Raw genomic sequence first — 15146 nt, 5'->3', positions numbered from 1 at the left:
CAGGTAGAAATGCTAATTCGCCATCCTCTAAACCCCCAACTTCATTCTAGTTTGGAATTAAATAGACAGTTTAAAGTATAACTATTTACAAAACTTGCTCATCCTAACACCGCCCCCCCCTCCCCACCCCCAGGACTGGAAAGTAACAGCCCATCAACTGTTAGTACAGCTGCTCTGATCATTGTTTAGAGATGTGAAGATCTTGCTCCTTTGCCCTTCAAAGCAACCTGGGCTTCTCTTTAACCTTTAACAACCAAACCACCAGACTTGGTGTCAGCAGAATACAGAGCAGGTCATATAACCCCCTTCATTCATTCATCTATTGTTCTCTTAATTAAAGACACAGTTCCAAAATATCACAACCTAAGAAAGTTTGTTTTTGTAACATTGTTGCAAAATGGCTGCTGTTTCCAGATCTTAAAATTGTACACTTCAATGTATGCAGAGTTTTAGAGAAACATAAAATAGCACCATACAAATGTAAGTATTTAATATGCTACTAGTCAGCTTTTGACACAAGCATTTTTATAAATGTGGCAACCTTTTACAATTAAAATCAATTATTGCCACTATCAACAATCAGATTAGAGGAAAAGTTAAACTGGAGCCAGTCAACAAGTCCTTTTTGTTTGAAAGTGGAGTAGCAATTGTTCGAAATAACCAGATAGCACTGTCTCTCCTCATCTGATTGGGTACTGAGTTCAAATAACTTTGCTGATTTTGGATTTCCCACATGTTGGAATCACTTCCCGCCCAATTCAAATCTTCTTCAGTAGGATTTTTACATCTTGTCCAGCTGTTAACTAACATGAGATTTATTGGACTGTTTTATTAAAGATGAGAATACTTTTTTTATTGTGAACTGCTTTATTTCAACATTTTTGTCATAGCACATGCCAGGAGTTCAAAATAAAACTGCATCTTTAACATAAAACGGTCACAAGGCATGTAAAGAATATGCATAGATTACAGACACCGAGTGAGGTGAGGAGAAATTAGAAGGATTAACCAAGATGAAGAGATTGGCTTTGAGCAGGTTTTTGAACAAAGCTGTGAAGCAAATAATTTCAGAGAGCAAGACCGAAGTGACCAAAGGCTTTCCAGATTATATTATTTATGGTTTGATGGGTACTTGCATAATAATAATGACAGCAGGTTCCAAAATGCTAGAAAACACCCAAAGAAAAAGCATTGTCAATTTTTTTCTATGTGAAACCACAGACCCTGCTGGAAAATAAATCTCTCAACCCCTTTCAGAAATTGACAAATCTATTACGCTGCAAAGTTTGTTTGTATGTATATTTGTTTCCCTTGCAAGAATTTTGGATATACTTTAAGTGATTGTTTAGATAGAAAGAGATTGTAATAAATTCAGTATTGTTATCCGGCTGGAAAACTGAAACCCTTTTCCTAGATATTTTCCCCTTGTGTGACAAACCAAAGGACAGAGTCGACTCAGTTTTCACTTGAACAAAACCTCTCTCTTTATTTAGTACTTTAGGTACCAATAATACTCAACATAAACTCACATTAGTTGTAACACTTACTTTAACTCACATAACTTTAACCTTTTAACTCATTTAACTTTAACCTTCTTAACTCTAACTTTAAGTTCTGACTGAAAACAACGACTTGAGTGAATTGGCCAGGTTTGCTCTTCGTATGAAGCTACCTCGTGGTTTCTTTGTTATTCTCTGAAGATGTTCTTCAGGGCATACATTGCGAATGTGATTCTTGAATGTCTGCTGAGGACAAAGACATCTTTTATCCTAAACTTTGCATATTCTTCCAGAAAGTTGTCTTGCACTCAGCCAATATACCACTGGAAACTGATCACAATGTTTGACTATAGCCAAGAGTTACTCCTAAACAACTCCCAAATGTTTATACCAGGCTGCATGTAAATTACATAGCCTCACCATATATGGAATCAATGGCTCTGGCATGTCCAGCATCAGTCCAAACAATCATCCTTATTTGGTCAACACAGGAAGTGTCACGTCACATCTCACAGGACAGGTCATGATTTGCTGCACCCTTCTCTGATCTCCATCTGTGTTTAATACATGACCAAAATTCCCAGCATGCTTGATTCTCATTATCACAGTTACCATCATCATTGCCCATCTGGCTACAGTATGTAGGGATTTTCAAAAAAGTGTTTAATAAACTATCACAGCAAACTTGTTATCAAAATCATGCTCGTGTTAGAAGACAGAATTGCATGATGAGCAGAACAGGATTGGGGTTAATGGGTGTTGTCTGAACTGGTGGAATGTTGCAAGTAATCTGGAATCATTGTATTCTTCTTGATTTGTCTGAGAGAGAGATAGATGTATTTTGGAAAAAAAAGATTTGCATTTATATAGTATCTTTCACAACCTCAGGATGTCCCTAACTGCTTTACAACCAATGAAATCCATATGAAGTACTCACTGTTGTAATACAGGAAACATGGGAGCCAATTTGCACACAGCCATCCCCCACAAACAGCAATGTTATAATGACCAGATAATCTGTCTTTTTTTTGCTGATGTTTTCTGAAGGATGAATACTAGCCAAGATGCCAGGAATAACTTCCTTGCTTTTCTTTGAAATAGTGACCTTTTAAGTCCATCTCAGAGAACTGACAGGACATAGGTTTAGCATCTCTGACACTTCCTCAGCCTATATTTTTGTGCTCAGTCTCTGGAGTAAGCATTAAACCAACAAACTCCTGACAGAGAGGTGTGAGTGCTACCAACTGAGCCAGAGCTGGTAAACATCTGGTTTATGGCTGTGGAGGCAAATTGAGATTGTCAATCTTAATTGTCAAATAATTGGGCAGTTAAGGACTTTAAGTAGGCCTCAGGACAGGTAGTCTAGTGGGTAACTTATTCAGCCCATGTATTGTATTATAGGGAACAACTCAGAGGTGCGTGGGACAGAGATGAGCAGGCACCCAAAATATTTTGCATGGCACCACTACCCCTTACCCGGAAAAACATGCCTGGCAGGGAGGGGAGCCGTAAAATCTAGCCCTAAGTTTCCTGGTTTCTTATGCTTCAGTTTAATATTCATCACCCATCTACAAGAAACCAAAGGATTTTATATTAATTGTGATATTTTAGTTTGTATAATGTTGGTCATGGATACCAGAAGTTTGTGCCATGTATGTAAATATGTGTTTATATACAGATCTACAGTATATGCATAAAAATCATAAAAGTGCATTTGATGTTTCTAACCCTGCATACCATTCAATTCTCTAACAGGGTTACCTTGAGTATATTAAATCTCTTCCACTTAACGATACCCCAGAAATATTTGGACTACATGATAATGCAAATATCACATTTGCCCAGAATGAAACAACTGTGTTGTTAAACTGCCTTGTCTTGCTTCAGCCTAAATCATCAACCAGCGGTGGCAAAGGAGTTGAAGAGGTTTGTGTCATTTAAATACTTGTTACTCCACATAGCGTGTTAGTATTAGACTCTTTGCTTTTATATATCTGGTTAAATTGTGATGTGGAATGGAATATTTTTATTTTATCATCCTGTCTTGACATCAAGCATTTCTTGGTCAAACGTAGTGCAGGCTAGTGATAAGATAAAGCTGCCTATAGCCTTCTTAGCAATGCACCTTATGCCCATCTTCAATCAAATGTTGCCATTGAGTGTCCCCATTTTTCATACCAGTCTTCATTGTGTCCTGAGTAAATCTGCCAATTTAGTGCTTAATTGTAGACAACACAATCTTGCATCTGAATTTAGATTGGCCTAAATTCAGTACCCTTCAAGAGAAGCAAGTTCCATCCTCAAAGTACAGAAATCTAGATTGTATTTGGGTCTGTGGAAAATGCTAGTTTGAACAAATGCAGAACTGTTGCTTTTACTCTGTCACATGCTTCCAAGAGACATATTACCCATTAATAAGTTTCATGTAGGGGGATGAATATATTTCAGCGATCCATAATCAAAGTATCAATGCATTTTGCATGTGAAGAATCCATTTGTTAAATTCAAAACTAGCAAAAAGCAGCTAATTTTCCAAAGACCAAGTTGTCAAGATGATCTGAAGAATTAATAGGGTCTCTAGACATCAACCCAAAACTTATAAAAACTTTATAAACTGATCATTTTCTTCAATGAATTAAGCAAGTTGCATGTAAATTTGCTGATGACACCAAGATTGGTGGAGTAGTGGATGAGGTGGAGGGCTGTTGTAGGCTGCAAAGAGACATAGATAGGATGCAAAGCTGGGCTGAAAAATGGCAAATGGAGTTTAACCCTGATAAATGTGAGGTGATTCATTTTGGTAGGACTAATTTAAATGTGGATTACAGGGTCAAAGGTAGGGTTCTGAAGACTGTGGAGGAACAGAGAGATCTTGGGGTCCATATCCACAGATCTCTAAAGGTGGCCACTCAAGTGGATAGAGCTGTGAAGAAGGCCTATAGTGTGTTAGCTTTTATTAACAGGGGGTTGGAGTTTAAGAGCCGTGGGGTTATGCTGCAACTGTACAGGACCTTGGTGAGACCACATTTGGAATATTGTGTGCAGTTCTGGTCACCTCACTATAAGAAGGATGTGGAAGCGCTGGAAAGAGTACAGAGGAGATTTACCAGGATGCTGCCTGGTTTGGAGGGTAGGTCTTATGAGGAAAGGTTGAGGGAGCTAGGGCTGTTCTCTCTGGAGCGGAGGAGGCTGAGGGGAGACTTAATAGAGGTTTATAAAATGATGAAGGGGATAGATAGAGTGAACGTTCAAAGACTATTTCCTCGGGTGGATGGAGCTATTACAAGGGGGCATAACTATAGGGTTCATGGTGGGAGATATAGGAAGGATATCAGAGGTAGGTTCTTTACACAGAGAGTGGTTGGGGTGTGGAATGGACTGCCTGCAGTGATAGTGGAGTCAGACACTTTAGGAACATTTAAGCGGTTATTGGATAGGCACATGGAGCACACCAGGATGATAGGGAGTGGGATAGCTTGATCTTGGTTTCAGATAAAGCTCGGCACAACATCGTGGGCCGAAGGGCCTGTTCTGTGCTGTACTGTTCTATGTTCTATGTTCTAGTTTCAGGCAGAATGTGCTCCCTGGCCCCACTGATTGCTTACTTGGTCACTGAACTGGCTAATCGAATACTGAGCCATGCACGCCAGAAAGGTTCCAGGTTTGAACCTTGACTTGTGGGGAGATAATTGATCTTAGTTGCCTAACAGATTAATCAATACAACTCAAGATCACAACATTTGGCCTCAAGGTCAAAACAACTGTCCTCCTTGCCTCTAAGCTAAAAGTGGAAAGAGAAGTAGCCAGAAATTCTGCTCCTGATCACTTATACCAGGAAGTCCATACATGTGGGCATTGGATAAGAAAAGGATTGGACTCACTGTATTGCTCCTGGTGGTTGAATAGCCTGTCAACACCGACTAAATAAATAACAATTTACCTGTTGCTGAGGCACTACTCCCTCTGCTACCTAAGCAAGGGTTAACACATTTATGAGAAGAGAGAAACAAACTGGGCATAAAAGACATATTTCAGACAAAAGGCTGCTGTCAAATCTGATCTTTTTCACTTGTGACCTATAGCATGATGTGAGCGCTCTTGATCTCTGCTGCTGGAAGATTAGGCAGTTTCATTAAAAGCTATAAGAATTGTTGTTCCATCTATTTTAACTTCAAGGAAGAAATTTTCATCAGAATGGTAAGATTTACCACAGTTCCAATTCCAGTACTTTTCAGTCTCATTTACCAATGGGCCATCTCACATTTCTTTCTCCATATTCAGGAGCTTTTGTGGCTTACCCAGGGCCAGTAAATGGAAAAAAAAACACAAGGCCTACTAAAGCAGTATTTGTTCAGAAAATATATAAACGTACAGAGCTTGTAAATTGGCATGTGTATATAGAGCATGAGAACAGTCTGGGAAAGTTTATTTCTCTGATTATTTTGAAAATAATATAGAAACAGAAATAGGCCATTCAACCTTTCCAGATTTCTAAATAAAAATGTCCCAGTCTTCTGGCACTCTCCAGCATTGTAAGCCTTTTCTTTCAATTTGACACCATCCTTAACTTCCTTAGTCTCAAATGGAGCAATCTTCTCATCAAATCTTTTTTCTCAAATATATATTTCCAATATATCTTTGAGAGTTATTGAAATATCTCAAATTTCTGCAACTGCTTATCTCGTTTTTACCTTTTAACCTATTTTCCAGTCCACTGTACCAACCCTGTCTTCATACTCTTTTAATTGCCTTCACTCCAAACTGAATGTGGCATTCCATTATATTATGATCACTCTTGCCGAGAGGATCCTTTACTATGAGGTCATTGATTAATCATTAAACATTTTAACAACTCAAAATAGTCAGTTCGATGGTTGATTCCTATAAGGAAATTATCCCTTTGAGCTTGTGACCATAGAATTACAACAAACATGACGAGGTTTAGCACCCAATAGAACAACATGAATGTGCAATTTTAAATCATTTCTTAATCTTCATTGAACAGTTCCCACTTGACTCATATTTACAGTAAGCTTACACTTAGTTACATGTGTGATCCAAATGAGACATCAAGCCCCTGAACTTTTTTTTAGCTATTCCCAAAGGTCCTAATATAATGCTTACAGTCACCTCTAGGTTGGTTTTTCGATGACAAGTGTAGGTTGCCAGTAGAGCTGACCAGACTATTCCTGCTTTCTGTGGCTAGCTATGGCTTCAGTGTTTGTGTGATATACTGCAGGTCTCAGTTCATACTTATACAGTCTTCTGCACTGTTGATAACTCTGACTGTGAAAGCTTTAAGATACTGATGGATAAAGATAAGTGCAGTCCTCAAGTTAAGGTGCTAAATTGGGGGAAGGCTAATTACAACAATATTAGGCAGGAACTGAAGAATGTAGATTGGGGGCAGATGTTTGAGGGCAAATCAACATCTGGCATGTGGGAGGCTTTCAAGTGTAAGTTGATAGGGATTCAGAACCAGCACATTCCTGCAAGGATGAAGGATAAGTATGGCAAGTTTTGGGAACCTTGGATAACGAGAGATATTGTGAGCCTAGTCAAAAAGAAAAAGGAAGCATTTGTCAAAGGTAGGAGACTGGGAACACACGAAGCAAGTGTGGAATACAAGGAAAGTAGAAAGAAACATAAGCAAGGAGTAAGAAGGGCTAAAAGGGGTCATGAAAAAGCATTGTCCAGCAGGATTAAGGAAAATCCCACGGCTTTTTATACATATATAAAGAGCAAGAGGGTAGCCAGAGAGAGGGTTGGCCCACTCAAGGACAAGGGAAGGAATCTATGCGTGGAGCCAGAGGAAATGGGCGAGGTATTAAATGAGTACTTTGCGTCAGTATTCACCAAAGAGAAGGACTTGGTAGATGATGAGTCTGGGAAAGAATGTGTAGATAGTTTGAGTCATGTTGAGATCAAAAAGGAGGTGGTATTGGGGTTCTTGAGAAACATTAAGGTAGACAAGTCCCCAGGGCCTGATGAGATATACCCCAGAATACTGAGAGATGCAAGGGAGGAAATTGCTGGGGCCTTGAGAGAAATCTTTGTATCCTCACTGGCTACAGGGGAGGTCCCAGAGGTTTGGAGAATAGCCAATGTTGTTCCTTTGTTTAAGAAGGGTAGCAAAAATAATCCAGGTAATTACAGGCCGGTGAGCCTTACATCAGTGGTAGGGAAATTATTGGAGAGGATTCTTCGAGACAGGATTTATTCCCACTTGGAAATAAGTGGATGTATTAGTAAGAAGCAACATGGTTTTGTGAAGGGGAGGTCGTGTCTCACAAATTTGATCGAGTTTTGAGAGGAAGTGACGAAGATGATTGATGAGGGTAGGGCAGCGGATGTTGTCTACATGGACTTCAGTAAGGCCTTTGACAAGGTCCCTCATGGCAGACTGGTGCAGAAGGTGAAGTCGCATGGGATCAGAGGTGAGCTGGCAAGGTGGATACAAAACTGGCTCAGTCAAAGAAGACAGAGGGTAGCAGTGGAAGGGTGCATTTCTGAATGGAGGGCTGTGACAAGTGGTATTCCTCAGGGATCAGTGCTGGGACCTTTGCTATTTGTAATATATATAAAATATTTGGAGGAAAATGTAACTGGATTGATTAGTAAGTTTGCGGACGAACAAAGGTTGGTGGATTTGCGGATAGCGATGAGGACCATCAGAGGATACAGCAGGATATAGATCAGTTGGAGACTTGGGCGGAGAGATGGCAAATGGAGTTTAATCCGGACAAATGTGAGGTAATGTATTTTGGAAGGTCTAATACAGATAGGAAATATATAGTAAATGGCAGAACCCTTAAGAGTATTGATAGGCAAAAGGATCTGGGTGTGCAGGTACACAGATCACTGAAAGTGGCAATGCAGGTGGAGAAGGTAGTCAAGAAGGCATACGGCATGCTTGCCTTCATCGGCCAGGGTATTGAGTTTTAAAATTGGCAAATCATGTTGCAGCTTTATAGAACCTTAGTTAGGCCGCACTTGGAATATAGTTTCAATTCTGGTCGCCACACTACCAGAAGGATGTGGAGGCTTTGGAGAGGGTACAGAAAAAATTTACCAGGATGTTGCCTGGTATGGAGGGCATTAGCTATGAGGAGAGGTTGGAGAAACTTGGTTTGTTCTCACTGGAGTGACGGAGGTTGAGGGGAGACCTGATAGAAGTCTACAAGAGTATGAGAGGCATGGACAGAGTGGATAGTCAGAAGCTTTTTCCCAGGGTGGAAGAGTCAATTACTAGGGGGCATAGGTTTAAGGTGCAAGGGGCAAGGTTTAAAGGAGATGTACGAGGCAGATTTTGTACACAGAGAGTAGTGGGTGCCTGGAACTTGTTGCCGGGGGAGGTACTGGAAGCAGATACGGTAGTGACTTTTAAGGGGCGTCTTGACAAGTACACGAATAGGATGGGAATAGAGGGATATGGTCCCCAAAAGGGTAGGGGGTTTTAGTTAAGTCGGGCAGCATCATCGGTGCAGGCTTGGAGGGCCGAAGGGCTGTTCCTGTGCTGTAATTTTCTTTGTTCTTTGACTGGTGGTCAATTTAACTGATCTCATTAACTTATGCTCTGATTCACTTTAAACAGTTTTTGATCTTTAATCAAGAGGCACAAAGACCATATATTTATTGGCTGCTGATGATTGACCCATACAGGCTTATCTTTATTATCTGAGTCTAAGGTTAGCAGATGCCAAATCTATTTTCCTACTCGGGTATTAATGACCACCATAAATTTGTGTGCACTAAGAGTTGGTGAGTTAATTTCTATCTAAAGTTTAGTTTTATTAACTTAGCAATTAACTAAAAATTACTCCTTAGGTTTTGAGAGGTTAAGTTTATTCCAGCCTCAAGCAGAGATATACAAGATCACTGAGAGCAACTGCAGCTAGTTAATTAGGTAGCTAGCTTAACCTGGTTTTCAGAAGTTTGAATTGGTTGTTTTTAGATAGTATAAAATGAGGGGGTCCTCAGTGCTGCTTGGTCTGCATTGAGTGCTACTCTCATGCATGGAGCATCAACTGGTGAGCGTGTCATGGCTGCAGATGCTTGAATTCTGGGTTTTGGTACATCCATGAGGCAGAGAACTACATGGACAGCATGTTTAGAGGGGCTGTCGCATCACAAGTTAGGTAGAGAGGGAATGGGTGAGTACCAGGCAATCTAGGAGAATCAGACAGGTAATGCAGAAGTCCCCTGAGTCATGTTGCTTGCCAGTCGGTTTTCCAATCTGGATATTGATGAAGATGCTTGATCCTTGGGAGTGCAGCCAGAGCCAAGTCCATAGCACCATGGGTAACTCAGCTTCACAGGAGGGGAGAAAAAAGACTGAAAGAGCAATAGTAATAGGGAATTTGATAGTCAGGGGACCAGTCAGATGTTTCTGCAGCTGCAAACATACTTCAAGCTGGTGCATTGCCTCCCTGGTGCCAGGGTCAAAGATGTCACAGAACTGCTAGAGGACATCCTTCTGGGGGAGGGTGAACAGCCAGAGGTCATGGTCCACTTTAGTACCAATGACATAGGAAGAGGGATCAAGTCCTGAAAGCAGATTTTAGGAAATTGGGAAGGAAATTAAAAAGCTGGATCTCAAACGCATTAATCTCAGGGTTACTCCAAGTGTCACATGATAATGAGCATAGGAATAGGAGGATTGAGCAATTGAACATGTGGCTGAAGAACTGGCATAGAAGGGAGGGCATCAGATTTCTGAGGCAGGAATTAGAGAAATGACTGAGAAGTTAAACGATTTCCTTGTGCCTGTCTTCACTGAGGCAGATTCAAGAAATCACCCAGAATTAGAGATCCAAGGAACTAGGGATAATGAGGAAATGAAGGAATTTGGTATTAGTAAGAAGGTTGTATTGGAGAAATTAATGGGGCTGAAGGTTGATATGTCCCTGGGACCTGATATTGCGCATCCCAGGGTGGAGATTTTTGAGGATGTCATTAACAACTGATGGGGGGGCGGGATATGGATATGGTGTACTTGGATTTTCAGAAGGCTTCGGTAAAGTCCCCTACATAGTAGGAATGTCCTGTGAAGAGAGACTGGGGAAAATGGACTTGTATTCTCTAGAGCTTTAAACAATGAGAGATGATCTCATTAAAACCTACAAAATACTTAAAGGCATAGACAGGGTAGATGCAAGTAAGATGTTTCCTCTGGTTGGGCATTCTAGAACTGAGGGACACAAAATAAGAAGGAAGAAACTTAGGACTGAGATGAGGCAACTCAGAGGGTTGTAAATCTTTGGAATTCTCTACCTCAGAGGACTGTGGAAGATCAGTCATTTAGTATGCTTAAGGCAGATATTGACAGATTTCTAAACACCAAAGACACAAATGGATATGGGAATTGTGGAGAAAAGGCATTGATTAGATCGTATTGAATGGTAGAGCATGCTCAATGGACTGAATGGCCTACTACTGCTCCTGTGTTCCTAAATTGGTTTTGACCACATTTTGTGCTACAATTTGGCTCTTAACTAAGCAAAGTATTACAACAGAAGTTAACTGATTGTTATCCTTCATTCAAGAATATATTGTTCTTTAAAATACAATCCCATATACACTCTTTGAACTGCTCTCCCCTCAAACCTTTGCCTTTTTAATTTGTCCAGTCTAAATGAAGATTAAAATTGCCCTTGATTATTACACTATCTTTCTTACAAACTCCTATTATTTCTTGATTTATGCTCTGTTCTACATTGTAGGACAATGTTACGGGGCTTATAAACTTCCCACTTGTGACTTCTTTCCTTTGGTATTTTGTATATTCACCCAAACTGATTCTACATCTTGATCTTCCGAGTCAAGATTATTTAGCATCGCTATACTGATATCATCCTTTATTCATAGAGCTACCCCACCTTTTGTTTTATCCTGTCCTTCCAAAACGTCCAATATCCCTGAATATTCCATTCCCAGCCTTGGTTACCTTGTAACCAGATCTCTGAAATGGCTATTATATCTTATTTATTTCTGTTTATACTATCGCTGCATGCATTCAGATAAAGAGCCTTTAATTTTATCATTTTAAAGTTTTTCCCTTATTTGTTGGTGCACTCTTAGGTTTGAATGCACTGTCCCTTCCTGTCACACTCTGGTTATCATATCCTCTACTGTAGCCCTCTCCTTTCTCTTTAACTTTTCAATCTCCCATCACATGAACCCTCCACTTTGCACTATTTAATTTAAACCCTCTCTATATGAGTTGCCAGGACACTGATCCCAGCGGGTTCAAGTGAAGGTCATTCTAAAGGTACTGCTGTCTCTCCTCAGTACTGGGGCTGGTGCCTCATGGATTGAAACCCATTTCTCGTACACCAATTTTTCAGCCACATATTCGACTCTCTGATCTTATTTACTTTATGACAATTTTGCTTGTGGCTCAGCTGGCGAACCTTTGTGGTACTGCTTTCTAATTTAGTCCCCAGCTGCTCACTCTCTTAGTCCTATCTATGTCATTGGTACCCATGTACACCACCACAACTAGAATCTTACCCTTCACTTCAAGTTCCTCTCTAGTGTAGAGGTCCTGCCCTTTAACCTTGGCATCAAGCAAACAATGTAACCTCTAGGATTCATGCTCTTGACTGCAGACCAGTATCTAATCCCCTAATTAAATTGTCCTCTACTACCACTACATTCCTTTTTACTCTCCCCATTCAGATGGTCCCGGCACTACAGTACTTTGCTCAGTTTTCTCATCCTTCCTGCAGTTGCTGCTCTTGTCCACACATGCTGTAAAAACATCAAACATATTTGACAAGTGAAAGGGCTGAGTTTCCTCCAGTGCTATCTCCTGGATCCTGATACCTGCCTCACTCATAGTCACAGCATCCTGATGGACAGGATCTGAAGGGGTGGGATTTAGGGAGCAGGTGCAGGCTGCAATCAGACCAGCTGACCCAATAAAAAATTTGGAGGCATCCACAGATCCTACTCTTATTACTATATCAATTTCTAAACTGAAAAATTATTATAGTTATATTTGTTCTGCCCTCTTACTATCTAGTTCTGGTTGGATATATTTCTGAAGGTTTCATCAGGTTTCAATTCTAATGTCCCTGCTCCCACAATCCTGTCATTGTCTGAAACATCCACCTGTACAGATCAGAAAATGAATACACTCTTTGGGTGGAATTTTCTGATTTTTCTAAGTGTTGTCTCTGGAGGGAAAAGTGGTTGCCAGCTTTTCCCGCCCTATTTTTAAACACTTTGGGGGGGCAAAAAGTGAAGAGGCAGGTCCCATGACATCCTGCTGGTGGAGCCTGCCCCACCAGCAAACTCGGCTCTTGTCAGATCGGGTGCCCCAATCTTAAAAGAAAATATGAAAAGAGACCCCCATCCTCAGGGATTCCCCCCCCCCCACCCCACCCCGCTGGCAACCTGAGCCACCACAACAGGAGCCCACTGGCAGTGCCCCCTGGTTTTGTAAAACAAGGACTTTGTAAATCAAACCACTGGGGGTACAAAGGTAAATACAGTTGCCGGGGGAGAAGTTCATGTCCAGGCAGTGCCCAGGCATGATCCTCTCCTCCCTGGGAGCTGAACCTACCTGTGTGATCCCAGTGGGTTTTACTCACCAGGTCACCATTTTCAAAACCTGTCAGGAACCCTGGAAGGGGACTTTTGTACCGGGCGAGGGGAATAATACAGCCGGGAAGTCTGCTAATTATGTGTAAATGTTTTTAAATGGGGTTCCTGACATGCAATGGCAGAGGGCAGGGACAATTGAGTGAGGAAATTCCACCGGCGTGAAAGCCAATTTGGGTCTCCCCCTCGATTCTCTGCCCCCGCTGCCATTCCCGGCCACTGAAATTGGGGGCAGAAAGTCTCCCCTTTGTTACCCACTTGGGTAATTCTTGATTCAGTTAAACAGCATTTTGTCCCATTGCCAATCGAAGGAATATAAAAAAATGTATATTTCCTCCGTATCACTCACAGCAATATCCTAAAGATTTATACAAAGGCAAAATACTGCAGATTCTGGAAATTCAAAATAAAAGCAGAAAATGCTTGAAATACTCAGCAAGTCTGATAGCATCTGTGGTTTGTGAAACAGAGTTTATTTTGCAACAGAAAGATAATCAACCTCAAATGTTAATTCTGGTTAAGATAGTCTGACCTCTGTATTTCCAACATTTTATGTTTTTATTCCTGGAGATTAATCTTCAATTTCTGGAAACCCATTACAAATCCTGGAGAGTTGGCAACTTTGTCCGTCATCAACTCACAAGGGTGCTCAGCAAGAATTGCTCAAATGGTGCTTAGTTGGAACTGGGATGCTTAGAAACTAAGATCACCAAATAAATTTGATTTTAATTTTAACTGATTTTTTTTTAGATGGTAGAGGAGATATGTGGAAATATCCTGCATAGAGTTCCTAATATGATCAACATTAAGGAAGTGATGGCAAAATATCCAGTGATGTATGAGGAATCCATGAACACTGTACTCATCCAGGAAGTGATTAGGTATGGAACCATTCTGCCACCTGGTGGTTACAAACACAGCAGCACCAGAAAGCACTCACAAAGTGAATGCAGTCCCTTTCCAGCCCTCAAGCAGTAGGATTCTGGAGTAGTTTGCTTCACATCTTCGGACTTGCAAAATTGTGGTGAATTGTTGGAAGGATTAGAAGGCTGACTATCAACCCGTTTGCCCACAATAGTAGGCATAACATTCACCAAAATGACACTGGCTCAATTATATGATCAGGCCTAATACATATTGCTGACAGAGTTCATAGCCTGATTTGGGCATGGCTTTCAAAAAGTTGCAGGTCCAAGACCCACTCCAGGGATTTAAGCACAAAGATCCAAACTCGCACTCCAACGCAATACCGGGGGCATGCTGCATTGTCTGAGGTACCATTTTTCAGATGAGACAATAAATAGATACATAAAAGATCCCTGGGCATTCTTCCAAAGAAACAATGGTGTGTTCTCCCAGGTGTCCTGGCTAATATATACATATATAATACATACGTGCAAAATTGCCCCTTAGAGTCCAAAGATGTGTAGGTTAGGTGGATTGGCCATGGTAAATGCATGGGCTTTACGGGGAAAGGACAGAAAGGGTGGTCCTGGATAAGATGCCCTTTAGGAGAGTCGGTGCAGACTCAATGGGCTGCATAACCTCTTTCTGCACTGTAGGGATTCTGTGATTGACACATTGTTGTTTGTGGGACATTGCTATGCGCAAACTGGCTGCCATGTTTCCTGCATTACAATAGTAAATATATTTCAAAAGTAGTTTATTGACTGTAACGTGCTTTGTGATGTCCTGAAACCCTGAATTTGTGAAATGCACTATCTAAATGAAAATTCCTTTTTTTTCTTGAGGCAGTGGCAAAGTTGGGATGGCAAAAAGCAACAGTATCTGCTTGTGTTCATGGGATGACACAAGAAGGGGCATGTCAGCTCAATTTGATTTTGGAAATTTAGAATTTTATACAAAATGGATCAAAGGAAAGTTCTACTCTTCGACCACTTGGGCCCTCTTCTCTGCAAAGAAATGTGTTTGCTGATTGTATTGAGGTGGCTGATACATTGAATGTGCTCTCCTACATATAGAAGCAGGTGACAATAAAAGCTAGTAAGCTCAGGAAATCTGCCTGAGTAAGGTTAGCCA

At 40.8% G+C, this 15146-nt stretch overlaps 1 protein-coding gene across 4 annotated transcripts in view; it reads left to right on the top strand.

Moving 5' to 3' along the window:
- The window catches only part of dnah1 (dynein, axonemal, heavy chain 1), a 510234-nt gene that overhangs the window by 466427 nt on the left and 28661 nt on the right, over nt 1–15146 (top strand). For all 4 annotated transcript variants that reach the window (XM_078209369.1, XM_078209371.1, XM_078209370.1 and 1 more), the window contains 2 exons: nt 3255–3425; nt 13857–13987. In XM_078209369.1, coding sequence (XP_078065495.1) covers nt 3255–3425; nt 13857–13987 — 302 coding nt within the window. The remainder of the gene's footprint in view (nt 1–3254; nt 3426–13856; nt 13988–15146) is intronic.

Source organism: Mustelus asterias, chromosome 3 (genome assembly GCF_964213995.1).
Source record: "Mustelus asterias chromosome 3, sMusAst1.hap1.1, whole genome shotgun sequence".
Classification (NCBI taxonomy): Eukaryota; Metazoa; Chordata; class Chondrichthyes; order Carcharhiniformes; family Triakidae; genus Mustelus; species Mustelus asterias.
Note: the sequence above shows the minus strand (reverse complement) of the source record. Positions and strands in the feature narration are given on the sequence as shown.